Raw genomic sequence first — 16,244 nt, forward strand, 5'->3', positions numbered from 1 at the left:
CCCCACCCCCAAAATCCAGTTGTAATATATTCTGACACAGTTTCAATGCACATGGTTAGCACACATTTGTACCACATGTAGTTCATGGGAGAGCACTTTTTCCCAAATTGACCTATACCCTATGTTCTCAGTAATTTGGCCGTTTTTGGTTGGCATTGCTGTATTGCTGTGAAAGTCCTTATTTTGTGTTGCTTAGCTCATTGTGCATCAGTAAGAGTCAGAACTGGAGCTTTATCTCTTTTTCACATATTTACTTGTATGTTATCGTAGCCACAAGGATAGTCACATACAAGCACCCACATGAGTACCATAGCAAACTCATCAAAATAAACTCCAGTGTCTGACTTGAAAAAGAGGGAGGGAAGAGGGCAGTTAATGTCAGACACTTGACACATACTTTTTATAAAACGTGGGGCTGATGTGTACATTGATGAGAGAAGAAATAAGTGTTTTATGCTTGTTTCTTGTTTTGTTTTATGAACACTTCAAATTATTTTTATTTCATTTTTGAGATTATAATATACCATTATATATTTGGATTATATATATATCCAAACCCTCACCTTTACTCCTCCCTACTATCTTTCAAATCCCTTGTATTTTTTTCACTAATTGTTATTGTATGCATATATGTGTATGTATATACTATGTATTCCTAAGTATAACAGTAAGTCCATATACTTTTACATGTATGTATATTTTCAGGGCTGACTGTTTGGCACTAAACAACTGATGTGATCTTCCCACTTTATAGTGTTTTTGTGTGTGTATCTCCCGAGACAGGGTTTCTCTTTGTATCCCTGGCTGTCCTGGAACTTACCCTGTAGACCAGGCTGGCCTCAAACTCAGAGAGATCCATCTGCCTCTGCCTCCTGAGTACTGGGATTAAAGGCATGTGCCACCACTGCCCAGCTCACTTTAGGTTTCTTTTCAAAGATGTTGGGTTTAGTTTGGGCTGTCTTTAAGCATCGGGGATCTGCCATTCCGTATGATAAACTAAGCTACTATCTTAGGCTTATATTTCCTCCAAAAAAAAAAAAAAGAAAATCAAATTATTCACAGTGCAGCTTAAATTTCTTATTGTAGGAGTAGAATTAGCAGCCAAATACAGAACCGTAGAAATAACTCATTGCTTTGATCATGTTTGCATTGACTAAATTTCAGTTATTCTTTAGTGCTGCTTAATTTATAAATCTCTGGCATATAGTTATCCCAAAAAATTATGATTTTATGATGTGGATTATCTTTTAAATGAAGGTTTTGGCTTGGACAACAGCGCTGCAAACAATCTATAAAACATCTGCCTACAATAACCACTGAAACATTGCAGCTTTCCAACTATTCAACGCATCCCATTGGAAACCTTTCCAAGAATAAACTCTTTATTAAACTTACCCGTCTTCCACAGTACTACATTGTAAGTATGCCAAGCATGATTGGGAGTGAACAAGTTCAGTAAGTCTGGATGTATTCAGAAAGCTGTCTTGTCTGATTTCATTTGCAAATGAATTTTACTGAGTGTCTGACATTCATATAGGGATTTTAAACCCAGGGGATACGAATGAAGGCATAAAAGTAGTCAGGTCTCTACTGGGAAATGTAAAGTAGCTTCCATCTCTCACCCTACTGCCTCTGCCATATGAGGCCTAGGTTGTTGGGGAGGCTTTGTTCATGCTAGACAAGAAAGGCTTCGTTTCTGATTGGAATTAAGCATCTCTTTGGTTAAATGCAAACAGTTGAGTGCAATTAACTATAACTATTATGAAGATTCGGAGTTCGGTGTCAGCCATACTTGCTTGGTTTTAGTTGAATATGAATTTGTGTAAATATAGGCTGGCTAAAGTAGCCTTGTTTTCTTTGTTGATGGCATGTTCCTTTCAGTGAATATGAGATCCTTCCTTTTCTTCTTCTTTTTCCTTCCTTCCTTCCTTTCTTTCTCTCTCTCTCTCTCTCTCTCTCTCTCTCTCTCTCCCTCCCTCCCTCCCTCCCTCCCTCCCTCCCTCTCTCTCTCTCTCTCTCTCTCTCTCTCTCTCTCTCTCTCTCTCTCTTTCTCTCTCTTTCTCTCTTTCTTTTTTTTTTTTTTTTTTGGTTCTTCGAGACAGGGTTTCTTGTGTAGTTTTGGTGCCTGTCCTGGAGTTTGCTCTGTAGACCAGGCTGGCCTTGCTTTCAACCAGAAACCTCGAATTAAAATTTTCAAACACTTCAGATTTTTATCACAAATATTTATTTTTTTGTACACTGAAACTTCATTAAGTATGGAAATGTATTTATGGTAAATTCTCAAAAATAATTCTAACCAATTCAAAGAACTCAAAAAAATTAGAAAATGAAGATAGGAAAACTACAAGATCTCAAAAATCTAGGAAGAATGAAACTATGAGATCCTTCCTGGTTGGAAGGAATAGGAATGAATTTTTAAAATTTTCAGTTGTACCTTTTAAACATACTGTCTTAAATTGATACCAGGTACCTGCTGAGCTATTAATGTAATAGGTTAATGAGTCTATTGCTGACATGGATTTGATCATTTTATGAATTTTAAAACATAGAATATGGAAGTAGATTTGACATGTAGTGAAGGGCTATGGTTTCAGTTCTTGGTGAGTTGTTTCCTACATGTGGAGTGATGATGAATAACCAACCTGTGAACATCCATAGAGCTTTGTGCTTAGCTACACTCAAAATAAGTATATATAGTTTAACTTCTGGCCTTATTTAGCATCAATGAAAGCTAGCTTTTAGTGTCAGTGTCCCGGTAGCAAAACAAAAATTGGTTTTAGATCAAACCTGACTCGTAGGTTACTCTACTTCCATTAGATTTCTAGTCACTTAGGAATGCTGTATTCATAAAATAGAAAAGTAACTACTGCCATAGCCATTAAGAATAGGAAAGGACTGATAATGGCGCACGCCTTTAATCCCAGCATTCGGGAGGCAGAGGCAGGCAGATCTCTGTGAGTTCGAGGCCAGCCTGGACTACAGAGTGAGATCCAGGACAGGCACCAAAGCTACACAGAGAAACACTGTCTCGAAAAAACAAAAAACAAGCAAACAAACAAAAAAAGATTTTTTTTTCATCTTTCTTTTTGTTGGGCACTGTAGCTGGAATTTTCTCCATTCCTGCCTAGCACCACGGACCCTGCAACCACTTATAAAATAATCACTCAGAAACTTATATTAATTAAACTCCTGGGCCATTAGCTCAGGCCTACCACTGACTAGCTCTTACACTTAACTCAGCCCATTTCTGTTAATCTGTATGTTGCCATGTGTTCCGTGGCTTTACCTGTTTCCTTTACATGTTGTGCCCTGGATGGCAGGCTGGTGTCTCCCCCAGCTTTCACCTCCCAGCCACTCTTCTCTGTTTGTCCTGACTATCCTTTACTTCCTGCCTGGGTACTGGCCAATCAGTGTTTTATTTATGAGTCAATCATAGCAACGTAGATTCACAACATACAGGACATCCCCCAGCAGGTCACCTCTCTTGTGATATCATTATATACTATGAAAATCTGTGCTTTTTAGTATATGAGGTTTGTTATTATATGGGTGCTGCTGGGGATGGAGTCCAGGTCTTACACATGCTAGACAAGCGATTTATCACTGAGCCCTTCTTTTTAAGGCAGGCCTTGAACTTTTGTGCGTTTTTAATGTTGATGGTTGCCTACATGTATGTTTGTGCACCACATGTGTATAGAAGCCAGAAGAGGAGGTATGATCATCTGGGTCTGGAGTTGTAAGCCACCATGTGGTTGCTGGGAATTGAACCCAGGTTCTCTGGAAGAGCAGCCAGTGCTCCTAATTCTAGTTATCCTTTGATCCTCAGGCCTTATACTTGTAATTTTCCTGCCCTAGCCTCCCAAATACCTGGGATTAAAGGCCTGATCCACCAGGCCGATGTCAAACTTTATTTTTTGTACATCATAGATTTTGGTAAGGATATAGATTTATCATGCCACTAAATGTCCTCATGCTCTGTCTTTTTTTAACTAGATCTTGACATTTCTAAGCTGCCATATAATGGCTAAGAGGAATGCCTATACAGTTTAAGTTCTAGGAAGAAAAAACCAGTGTCATCTTGGGCAAGAAACTCCGTTTTTTTTTTTAATGTCCTTCTTACTTCTTGTAATCTCAACTTGTACTCTTAACCTTCTTTTGCCATTGCTGTTTTAGAAGGCAGATCGTATACTAAACAAGAATGGTTTTCTAAAAATACTGTGATTGATTTTTTTCTTATAAATCTGATATAGATGTCTTTTTAAAAAATAATTCCAAACTCCACTTGACATAAGATGGAAAATGTACAATGGTTCTTATTCTCCTGGGTCTTACTTCTTTCTGATTTGGACCATTTTAGGTTGTAGAAATGCTTGAGGTTCCCAACAAGCCCACACAACTATCGTACAAGTATTACTTCATGTCTGTGAGTACTGCCGATCGTGAAGACAGCCCTGTCATGGCACTGCTTCTGCAGCAATTCAAGGACAACATCCAGGACTTGATGTCCTATACAAAGACTGGGAAACAGATCAAAGCTGGTACCAAGCACAAGGTATGCTCACATAGAAGGTAGAAGTTATTTCTATTCATGTTTTTGCAACTCCCATCCCATTTTATTTTATTTAAAATTTTTTTTTCTTACGACTATTTTGGTTTTTTGAGACACAATTTCTCTGTGTGGCCCCAGCTATCTGGGAGAACCAGCTCTGTAGACCAGGCTAGACTCCAATTTTAGAGCTCCGCCTGCCTCTGCCTCCTGAGTGCTAGGATTAAAGGCGTGCGCCACCGTTCCTGGTTGTCTCTTTTATTTTTGAGATATGATCTTCCTGTGTAGCTTTAGCTGGTCTGTTTCTTGTTATGTTACTAATTCTGGCTTCTGAGTTGATGTCTTCCAGCATCTGCCTCCCAAGTGCTAGTTATACAGGCATATGATAACCAAACTTAATTTTATTATTTTTATACAGAAGATAATTAAATGTTCTTTTTAACGTATAGGGCAGCAGTGAAATAGTTGCCCATATTTTCTTAAAAATACTTCTTCCTTTTTTGAGGGTAGGGTGGTCATGTTAGAAATGGAACTCAGGGCTGTGTGCACTCTAGGCAAGTACTCTTCCACTGAGCTACATTTCCAACCCTCCCTCCCCCCGTTTTTGTACAGGTTTTTGTCATGTTACCTTTCTTTGTAGCCCAGGCTGGCCTCAAATTCAAAATCCTTCTGTTTCTGCTTCCTGAGTACTAGAATTGCAGGTGCATACTATCACATTTAACCAAATGCTTTTGTTTTAATTGATACTTTCCCACTAAAGAACTTGCTAATCATAAACTATTTACTAAGTACTCCATTGCTTGTGTCTTGGTTATAATTTGCTCAATATGCCTCTGCTGAGAGGTCACATTTGTTTGGGTTAACTCTGAGCTTTGTCATAGAGCTTCCATTGCCTTGGTGAATTGCATCACAAAATGTTTTACACAATTTTTTAAAAAAATTTTAATTTCTAGTTGTCTGATGACCCATGTCCAGTAGAATGCAAGAAAGCCAAACGATCAGGAGAAATGTGTGCCTTCAATAAAGTTCTAGCTCATTTTGTCGCTATGTGTGACACCAACATGCCATTTGTAGGACTTCGATTGGAGGTAAGTTGGGAATTTCAAGTGTTCATTGACGTTACATGACTAGAGTAGGGAACTGGTCTCAGGTCCACATGAGCTCTTTTGTCTCCCATTCCATCCCCTGGCATTCTCTTCCTTAGGTAAGAGAAAGGAAATTCTTTCCAGTTAAAGAAGTAGACAACTTTTAATTAACAACTAATTAACTAAGAAAGAAAGAAAGAAAGAAAAGAGAAAGAAAGAAAAATATGGTGTTGCAGGGACTGAAGAGATGACTAAGCAGTTAAGAGCTCTGGCTACTCTTACAGAGGACCTGGGTTTGATTCCCAGCACACATATAGCAGCTCACCACTGTAGCTAGAGTTTTCCTGCCTTGCCCACAGTCAGGACAAATCTTTGTCACCCGCCAGTCCCACAGCCGCTCAGACCCAACCAAGTAAACACAGAGACTTATATTGCTTACAAACTGTATGGCCGTGGCAGCTTCTTGCTAACTGTTCTTATAGCTTAAATTAATCCATTTCTATAAATCTATACCTTGCCACGTGGCCGGTGGCTTACCCGTGTCTTCACATGCTGCTGGTCATGGCGGCAGCTGGCAGTGTCTCTCTGCCTCAGCCTTCTGCTTCCCAGAATTCTCCTCTCTCCTTGTCCCACCTACTTCCTGCCTGGCCACTGGCCAATCAGTGTTTTATTTATTGACCAATCAGAGCAATTTGACATACAGACCATCCCACAGCACACCACTGTCTGTGACTTCAGCTCCAGGGTATCTGACACCTTCATACAGACATGCATGCAGGCAAAATAACAATGCACATAAAAAATCATAAAAAAGGAATATAGTGTTGTAATATCTACTATGATTTCCAAATATGAACATAAAGGGAGGTAACCACTCAGCTTTTGTTTTATTTTGTATTTTGAAAACAGTCTCATGTAGTGTAGGCTGGACTTGAACTTGCTATATAGCTAAGATAGACTTTAATTTCTTGTGTTTTTGCTTCTACTTTCCTGTGCCAGGATTACAATCATATACCAGTGTGCATGTTGCAACTCCATTTTTTCTTTTATTATTATTAGTTTGTGTGTGTGTATATGTGCACATTGGTGTTTTGATTGCATGTATATATGTGTGAGGGTGTTCGATCCCCTGGAACTGGAGTTATAGACAGTTGTTAGCTCCCATTAGGGTGCTGGGAATTGAGCCTGTGTCCTTCGGAAAAGCAGCCAGTGCTGTTAAATGCTGAGCCATCTCTCCATCCTGAAGCTCCATGTTTTTCAATCTGTGTTTTTTGTGTTTCCAAAAGAAGAGATTTGCAGAGGATGGCAACTAGCCACAGCTCCTAAATTATATGAAACACTCCCCATGTTTCAAATCTACTTAGTATGTTCTCCTCTCTTTGATCTTCTCATTTGAACTGATTATGGGACTATTACTTGGTGGTGGGAAGAGAGTTGATACATGATTCTGAGGCAGTGTAATGCATTGCTGTCCTCCTCTATGTGCATGTGCCAGAACTGGCAGAAATATGGTGTTTGCAGGTGCACGTGGTACCCATGCTTGTGCACAGATGTCTTTGTCCTTTTCCTCTGTGTTCCATCCATGCTTTACACATGGGAACTTCCTACAATCTTTGCTTGAATTTAGTCAAGCTCTTAAAAACTTAACTACAGTCTCTCATTCAAAATGGTAGATATGTTAAAACAAACCCAAGCAAATTTCCCACTCTTAATAATGTGCTGTAAATAAGTAGATGTAATCTTCCTAGCAGTGTAATGCCTAGCAAGTCATTTTTAAAACTCTTCCTCACTTTACTTTTGAGTCTGAACTTCTACTATCTATTTGGTCATTAGCTAGCTTTCTAAACTTCCGTTCTTCCTGGTCCTTAAAGTAGGGCTAGACAAACATTGAAATCATTGTTGGAACAGTGTATGTAAAAGTCCCATCATAGAAGACTTATCTTTGTTTTCTGAGGTTAAGCATTTCTTTGCTCGATCAGGGGACCTTCTGTCATGCCTTTCTGTCTTTGCGCTCCACTAAATGAGTTTCAGACTGCATTTGCCTGACTTAAGTTTCATTTGGAACAAACAGTCGAATCACAAATAAAACCAATCTTAGTTTTTAGTTGCTTCATTTGGAACCCCTTGAACTGATTCTGGATTACTTTAGCTTATAGCATTTTGAAGGTTTGTGTACTGTGGAGAGTTTCTTTGAGCTAGAGTCCGGTGCTCCTTTGCCTTGCAATTGCCTTACTATAGTTTCCCTGGAAGTCTAATGATAAGAACAGTGCTCATGCCTGATAAATTGTCACTTTGAGAAGGACTGACATTAGAACAGATGGGATGACAATAGATTAATGTGGTTGATTTTGTCAATAACAGTTTCATACTCCTGTGCCTTTTCTCTTTCCAGTTGTCCAACCTGGAGATCCCACATCAGGGAGTGCAAGTGGAAGGGGATGGCTTCAGCCATGCGATTCGCCTATTAAAGTAAGCCCCTGGTCTGTGTCTAACATGGTGCCACACCGTGCACCCACCCCGAAGAACAAGTTCTCTCCTGTGCAACAGCATAAAGCAGCTCACACCTGTATGTGGGATGGATCTCTAGGCAGAATGCCTGAGGTCTAGGGGAGGTGCTCTTCAGCCTGTTGTTGAGTGGCATTCCAGCACCATCTACACTTGAGGGCATCATTCCTCTGCATCTCTTCCATTTGTCAAACGTAATGGTTTTCAGGCTTGAGTTTTGTAAGGCCCCCGGAATGCTTTGGACTCACATAGCACCGAGAAGTGGGCTAGTTCGGAAGGCGAGATGGAAATCCCTGAGACAGTGCCAGTTGTACTCAGACTGAGAGTGGGGAGAGTTAGACAGAGGCCAGGGGCATGGAAGTAGAGCAGAGGTCTAACTAGACGAGAGACTTGCTCATGGGAGTGCTTGGAAGGAAGGAAGGAAGACAAAGCTCAGCATGCTGGACCTGAATGTTGAGCAAGGCAGGAGATAAGGAGAGAGGAACACGGTAGTAGTTTTATCAGATTCCTTTAGGAGGGATCTGGTTTTATTTTCTCTACTCATGTAATCATACTGACATGACCAAAGTTGACCCTGTCTCAAAAATCTAGCACTAGCAGCAAAACTAAAAATGACATGGGATGTAGTTGAGAACTAGAATTGATAGGAGTCTTATCCTTACCTTAGTTCTCACTTGGAAATGTGCAGGCAGGTTCTGTGCTTTCATTTTCTAACCAGATGGATCTGATAAAAAAATTCTACCTAATGTGAAAAGAAGATATGTCTGCATTTATATTCTCAAACTCGAGATGAAATGTCCATCTGAATTGGCTGCTTTAGAACTTCCCAAAGAATGGCTGACCTATGAGTAGTAGGGTAGGCAAGTCCTCAGGACTCAAGATGAAGATCATTTATCTAACATTGACAATTTCTTCTTCTTCTTCTTCTTCTTCTTCTTCTTCTTCTTCTTCTTCTTCTTCTTCTTCTTCTTCTTCTTCTTCTTCTTCTTCTTCTTCTTCTTTTTTTTTTTTTGAGACAGGGTTTCTCTGTAGCTTTGCACCTTTCCTGAAACTCACTTGGTAGCCCAGGCTGGCCTCGAACTCAAAGATATCCGCCTGGCTCTGCCTCCCAGATGCTGGGATTAAAGGCGTGCGCCACCACCTGGCTTCTTTTTTACTTTTTAGGGCAATAGTATAAGACAGATTCTCACTCTGTAGCCCAGGCTCGTTCTTAATGTGCTGCTGAACCTCATTCTCCTGAGGAACTAGAATCATATTTGGCTAACATTTTATTGTTGTTTCAAATGGAAAGTTCATTTGCTCGGTACACAAAATAGGTACAAGCACCATCATGACTAATGAATAAGTTGAATGTGGCTGGTGCATGCTTGTGCATGTACTAGGATGAGACAAGTGGAAAGTTGTGTATCCTTTCTCTCTCTCTCTCTCTCTCTCTCTCTCTCTCTCTCTCTCCCCCTCTCCCTTCCCCCCTCTTTCCCCACCCCCACCCCCCAGAGACTCTAACATCCTAAGATGGACACAACTGTGCTATGTAGCTGAGGATGGTCTTGAACTGATCTTCCTTCTCCTACCTTGCAATTGCTTGGATTACCGATTTGTACCACTGTGCTGAGCTGAGAATAAAAGTTATCTTTGCCTACACAGTGAGTGAGTGTAAACTCCGTCTGGGCTGCATGAGACCCTGTCTCAAAAAAGAAAAGAAATAGATATTCGTGTGTGTGTGTGTGTGTGTGTGTGTGTGTGTGTGTGTGTGTGTGTGTGTGTAGATAACATAAAAAGGTAATTTAGTTTAGCTTAACTGAAGGGAAATATATTTGTTATAACAATACCCAAGAAGAATCACTTTGGCAGTTACTTATACATTTGAGCAAAATAAAGTTGAATAGATTAAGTGGAAGTCAGCTTGTGGAACTTTCTTTAAACATAAAGCTGTAGTTCTATTAATCCATGCCAGGTAAACACTATACCTAAATTTCCAAATAAACAAACAAAAAAGGGAAGGAAGCAATTAGTTGCTTTTGTTTTTAAATGTGTACAGTCCAGAGGAAACTGGTTACTACAGATATAGAATGACCTATCTGAAGCATGGTGCACTCAGTTTCAGTCTCTACTTTTGTACTAAGCACTCATCTTTAGTATTAATGCCAAGACTCATCACACTTTGATAGAGAATGATAGAGAATCATACAGCTGTGTCATGTCCAGGCCGGCCCCCCCCCCCCCCCCCCGTGTGTGTGTCTGTCCCTCCATTCTTACCTATTAAAAGCTAAGTATGCATTTATATACAAAGGGTTTTCTGGGAGGAATTTACAGGAAGTGGTCTGGGATATGCCAGATGGCATAAGGCTCTCAACAACAAGGTGCTAGACCAAATTCAAGAGATGGCTCGGGGTAATGGTACCTGCTGCTAAGCTTGTCCCTTAGTTTACTCCCCAGGATCCCCATGGTGGAGGGAGAGACCTGACTTGTGCAAGTTGTCCTCTGACCTTGACACATATGCCGTGGCACATGTGTGCATCCACTTACAAAATAAGTAAATTTTAAAAAGTGTCATCTAATTCATTGTTTGAGAGCAATAACTGCATTCCGATTGGGTGCCAACAGTTTCCCTCCATTATAAACTGTTGAACATGAGAAACTAGTATGAAACCTAGGTAGGGTTTAATTTTTCAGAAATTGTTTATCCAAATTCCACATGGTAAAATACCCCATCCACTATGATTGTTTGGATTTGACTGTAACAGATTATACATGGGGTCCTTGTATGGCTTTTAAACAATATGACTTTTAACATGGAGAGAGGCCACTATGAAGCAGAATCTCTCTATCTACCAAAGCTATATGTAGAAGATAAATCTATAAAATATTTCCAAACATTGGCATATCAGTGTTTATCTAGATTTGGAACATAAAAGCCACACATACCTGGGTCATTTGTGTGTTTCACAATTACCTTTCAACAATTACCATGCATTCTGGGCTTTTTGCCTCCCCACCCCACCTCTGACAGTGTTTTGTGTAGCATAGACTAGTCTTGAAATTAAGCAGCAAGTTCACCTCCTGATCCTTTGCCTCTACCTCCCTAGTGGAGGGATCGCCTCCCAGTGCTGACATTGTGAGCATGTTACCAAGCCCAAATTTTGTAATATATTTTGGGTGGAACACCTTTTTTTTTCAATGTTCTTTCTCTACCACTATGCTACATACACTGTTAATTTTCTAGATTTGTTTTTAAGTGGATACAGAGTCTATGTAAATTACAGTTGCTCAGGCTGGTCTTGAATTTGAGATTCCCGTGCCTCAACCTCTTCAGTAGCTGGGATGACACACATGGGTTACCGTCTGTTACAAGAGGAGTCATGCTCTCTAGGGAATAATAGCCTGTCCTACACTGTTGCCTATTGATAGCTACATAGCTTGTGTCTTGATTTTTCCACCAAATTCTGAAGTTTCATAAAGATGTGGAATTGGCCCTCTGCATCTCCACAGACGCTAGAAAGAATGCCTATTTGATTGTTTTGTTAAAATGGTCTAGCCTTTTCACACAGATTCTGTACTGGCTGGTGCTTCAGCCGTTTATCCTCTTTCAGCTGTGTGGCCCATAGATTTTTCTCGGTGGTGAAGCGGATTTTCATGAGTGTTTATTACAGTTTTATGGTCCCCACTTTCCTCCTCCAGGCCTGCAACGACCTTCTGTTTCCTCCCACCTACTTCCTCACCTGCCCTCCTCTCCCGGGACTATATACTATACATCTGCCTCCTCTGAGAGCTCCGAGCAGCCAGAGTTCAAGGAGCCTGGTGCCTGGCCCAAGCCTATCCAGTGCTGGCAGTCCACTTCCGAGACTGCCCTGGAGGCCCCCAGTAGGGTGTATGAAGGGTGTTACCCAAACTGTACATCCGGGACGCCAGCAAAGATGGCCGCCAAGGGCCACATGCGCACAAAGTACTGCTGCAGAATAGCCCACTTTGCCTGCCAGCCCCTCGGTGCCTTGTCCCTGTCCTCATCTTTCTGATCTTTTTCTTCTTGGCTAGCTTTATAAAACTTTTAACAGCTGTACGTTATCTGATGGTTTTTTGGTTCCTGCCAGTAATTTCAAAACTCAGATGGCCAAGGCATGAGGATTGTTTCAAGTTCCAGGCCGGCCTGGACTAGATAGAAAAACAAAACAAAGCCAAAAAGCTGACTGTTGAAGATAAGCTGTGATGTCAGCTTTAGTTGAGAACATTGTGATACTGCATTGTTTTTGTGTATGTGGAAAATGAAAAATAAGTCTGTCTCTTGATGTTTTTCAATTACAGGTCAGTGGTTTTCAACTTGGAGGTGGGGCAATTTTGCCCTTTAAGGAACATAACGCTTGTTATCATTAACTAAGAAATGGGGTCAGAGGTGCTACTGGCATCTAGTAGGTTGAGGCCCTATGACCCAAGATAGCCCTCCACAACAAAGAATTCCCTGTCAAAAAGAACGCTGTTGCCAAAATTACAAGTCCTAGGCTAGGTATTTTGAATAGAGAACTGAAACAAATTTCTGGATTTCCTGTTGTATACATTTTAGTGTTTTTGCCTTGATATGAATAATTTTGAAATCTGAGAGCCACTCTTGAGTTGAGATACTATAAAATTGATATATAGCACCTTGCTATTTCATCTAATACTGAAATAACAGCTACAAGATATTACCTCATAATGTTGTATGATGAATAGTCTATAAAGCTATAGAAGGAAAATGGATAGGTGTTTTTAAGATGCCAAACCTACTACATTCCTTTTGTATATCTTACAATATGTATGTTAAATGAGTTAATACAAATCAAGCTTTATCACCAAGGTCAACTCTGCAAAGGAAGAAGATGCAAAGGGCATATAACCCAGATTTTGTTAGGGAATTGAAGGCCATGATTAAGATTTGCTTTTGCTCCAAGTGGGAATTAACATATGCAGATTAGCCACATATGTATTTATCCCCCTTTTAAATCAGTGACCCATAAGGGAAGTTCTTCTATTGATTTTATAGTAGGAGAATTGAGACTCACTTGAATATGACTATTAGAATTAGTACGTCCTGACTCGAGAGTCCTTACTATTTGTACTATGTCATCCTGTCTTCAAAAGTAAATTTACAAGTATTTTCATCCTCTCAGCTTTTTCTTGAGGATGTTGTAGATTTTCATTCTCTAGAATTAGAACCCTTTTTAAGCAACAAGATTGTAAACAAGGACAAACCTCACTTTAAAAGGTTAAAATGAGCCAGACGGTAGTGGTTCACACCTTTAATTCCAGCACCTGGGAGGCAGAGACAGGTGGATCTGTGTTTAAGGCCAGCCTGAACTACAGATCGAATTCCAGGACATATAGGGCTGTACAGATAAACCCTGTCTTGAGGAGGACAAGTTAAAATAAGAGTTCTAATATAGGTTGATGTGAACTGATATGGCTTAAATATTATCAATTACTAGAAATTACTTCCTTTCTTTATAGAAGGGATCTAGAAGCAGAGTTGGACCTGAAGCTATGATGTCATATCCTGTCACTTTGTACATCGTTCTTTGTCTTTGTGTGTAACGAACATTTCATATGCTCTCTCATCGCCAGAATTCCTCCCTGTAAGGGAGTAAATGAGCAAACTCAGAAGGCCCTGGACCGCTCTCTCCTTGATTGCACTTTCCGATTACAAGGTAGAAATAACCGCACATGGGTGGCAGAGTTAGTATTTGCAAATTGTCCGCTTAATGGCACTTCCACCAGGGAGCAAGGTGAGATCTTTCATAGACTGTTTTTACATATTTCTAGAATTTTAAGGTGTTGATTACTACTAATCTTCTCTTTTGAATCCTATAGGACCATCCCGGCATGTTTACCTGACATATGAAAATCTGTTATCTGAACCTGTTGGTGGTAGAAAAGTAGTTGAAATGTTTCTTAATGACTGGAGTAGCATTGCCAGATTATATGAATGTGTGTTAGAATTTGCTCGTTCTCTACCAGGTATGTGTAATCTTCCTTTGAAATTAAAAGTACCTTCTTTGTGTAACAAAAGTCAAACCTGTACATTGTTTAAAAAAAAATAGTCAAAAGTATATCAATGAAAAATTGTCTCCTTTACCTCAGCATATAATTTCTTTTTTCCAGACAAAATAACTGTTAAGTTTCTTTTATTTCTAGAAATTTGGGCATATAAACAGACTTGTGAGTAATATACTTCTGTGTTACCACAATATAGTACTCACTTACTGTGTATATGCGATCTAATAATTCACACTAGAGGTCGTGGGACCTGGGAGAATGGAGCCAATAAATGAGGCAGACTAAAGTCTCATGTAATAGTCAACTTTATTCAGAGCACCAGACAATTTATACTTTGAGGGATAAGGAGAATGGCCAGCCTGATCTACATAGTGAGTTTCAGGACAGGCAGGGCTATGGTAGAGAGACACTGTTTCAGGGGGGAAAAAGTATACAATCATAAAGACCATCCACACATTGTGGACAAGCCGCACAAGGCAAAAACGTTCTTCCATAGAGGCCTATAAGCAAACAACAGTGGGCAGTTGTAATGACTAATCTGAAGTAAACTCGCTCCTCTCTGCCTGGGAGGGTCGCAGAAGCACATTCTGAGACCAGTTCTGTGTTTGCAAAGAAACTGAGGTCACCAGACTCTTGTCTGTTTTCTTGGAGTTTTCTCACAGGCACTCAGAATTCGCACATGACTCCTCACACGACTCCATTCTTGAACTGTATTCTAACACGAGCATATTTAAATTGTACAGTCACTTAGGAAGTAGATATCCCCTACTTTACAGATGACAGAAACCTGTCTTCAAAACTGAAAGTCATAGAGCTAATAAGTGAGAGAGCTTTTATTGGTGTCAATTAATTGCACAGGAGGCCAGGGCAGAAAAGGTGCTATGCTATACTGGCCACTATGCTAGACTTTTTCAATGTCTTTCTTAACTTCTCTGTCCTGGCCTTTCATGTTTTCAATATATGCCTTTTACAGGAGAATTATAGCAGGCCTGATGATGTGTGCCTGTAATCACAACACTCGATAGGTAAAGGCAGGAGGATCAGGAGCACGTTGTCACCCTTAGCTACATAGGGAATTGGAGGCAAAGTCTAGTCCAAAGGAGATCTTAGCTCAACAAAGCTAGGCATATATATGCCAAATGCCCTCTTTTTCAAGCCTGCTTTTTCAAATTTTACATGTACTACTAATGCTTTTTTTTTGGTTTGTTTCTGCATAGACATACCTGCTCATCTGAATATTTTCTCAGAAGTTCGTGTTTATAATTATCGGAAACTTATCTTGTGTTATGGAACCACCAAAGGAAGCTCAGTAAGTCTATGGATTCAAACATAGAGGTTCCTTTCTTAGGTATCTTTTATAATTGAGAACTTAAGACAAATGAAAGCTACCAGGTATGGTGGTACATGCCTTTACGCAGGCACTCTGGAGGCTGGGGCAGGGCAATCTTGTATTCAAGACTTCCCTAGGCTACAGATTGAGACTGTGCCTCAAGACACAAAAAATGGAAAGAAAACTACCTTAAAAAGGGCTTAAGTCAAACCATAGATCCAAAATAGTAAATTTTAAATGCTTTGTTGAAATAAAGTTATGATATTATGCTTAATCCTTTGAAATTGAGGAAATAAATCATATCTTTAGAGTATATATGATCTTGATTTTAAAATAAGCACCTTTGATAGTATTTTTTCCTTCACTGATTTCAAATCAGTTGGTTTCCTGACTGATTACTGTTAGGAAGAGTATTTATGAGTGGCTGTGAGAAATACAATATAACTTTGTTTTGACTTGTATGAATGTAGTCATTCTTTGCTCCTATCTTAACCCTAAATGTACTCCCTGTAATCTATACTTATTTCTTTTCCTTAAAAGTCATTTCAGTTGGGGGCTAAAGAGAGAACTCAGTGATTGAGAACCTATACTGCTCTCATAGCTGATCCTGCTTTGGTTCCCAGCACCCACATGGCAGGTTACAACCGTCTGTAAATCCAGGTCCAGGGAACCTCGTCCCCTCTTCTGGCTTCCTTAGACACCAGCTACACACATGGTGCACATAAGGACTTGTAGGAGAACACTCAAAGACATT

General features: G+C 39.9%; 1 protein-coding gene across 6 annotated transcripts in view; it reads left to right on the forward strand.

Annotated features, from left to right (window-relative positions):
• Positions 1–16,244, forward strand: part of Med14 (mediator complex subunit 14) — a 291,290-nt gene that overhangs the window by 248,934 nt on the left and 26,112 nt on the right. For all 6 annotated transcript variants that reach the window (XM_076562089.1, XM_076562086.1, XM_076562088.1 and 3 more), the window contains 7 exons: positions 1,258–1,417; positions 4,358–4,552; positions 5,500–5,634; positions 8,024–8,100; positions 13,729–13,889; positions 13,975–14,121; positions 15,378–15,469. In XM_076562089.1, coding sequence (XP_076418204.1) covers positions 1,258–1,417; positions 4,358–4,552; positions 5,500–5,634; positions 8,024–8,100; positions 13,729–13,889; positions 13,975–14,121; positions 15,378–15,469 — 967 coding nt within the window. The remainder of the gene's footprint in view (positions 1–1,257; positions 1,418–4,357; positions 4,553–5,499; positions 5,635–8,023; positions 8,101–13,728; positions 13,890–13,974; positions 14,122–15,377; positions 15,470–16,244) is intronic.

Source organism: Peromyscus maniculatus, chromosome X (assembly GCF_049852395.1).
Source record: "Peromyscus maniculatus bairdii isolate BWxNUB_F1_BW_parent chromosome X, HU_Pman_BW_mat_3.1, whole genome shotgun sequence".
NCBI lineage: Eukaryota > Metazoa > Chordata > Mammalia > Rodentia > Cricetidae > Peromyscus > Peromyscus maniculatus.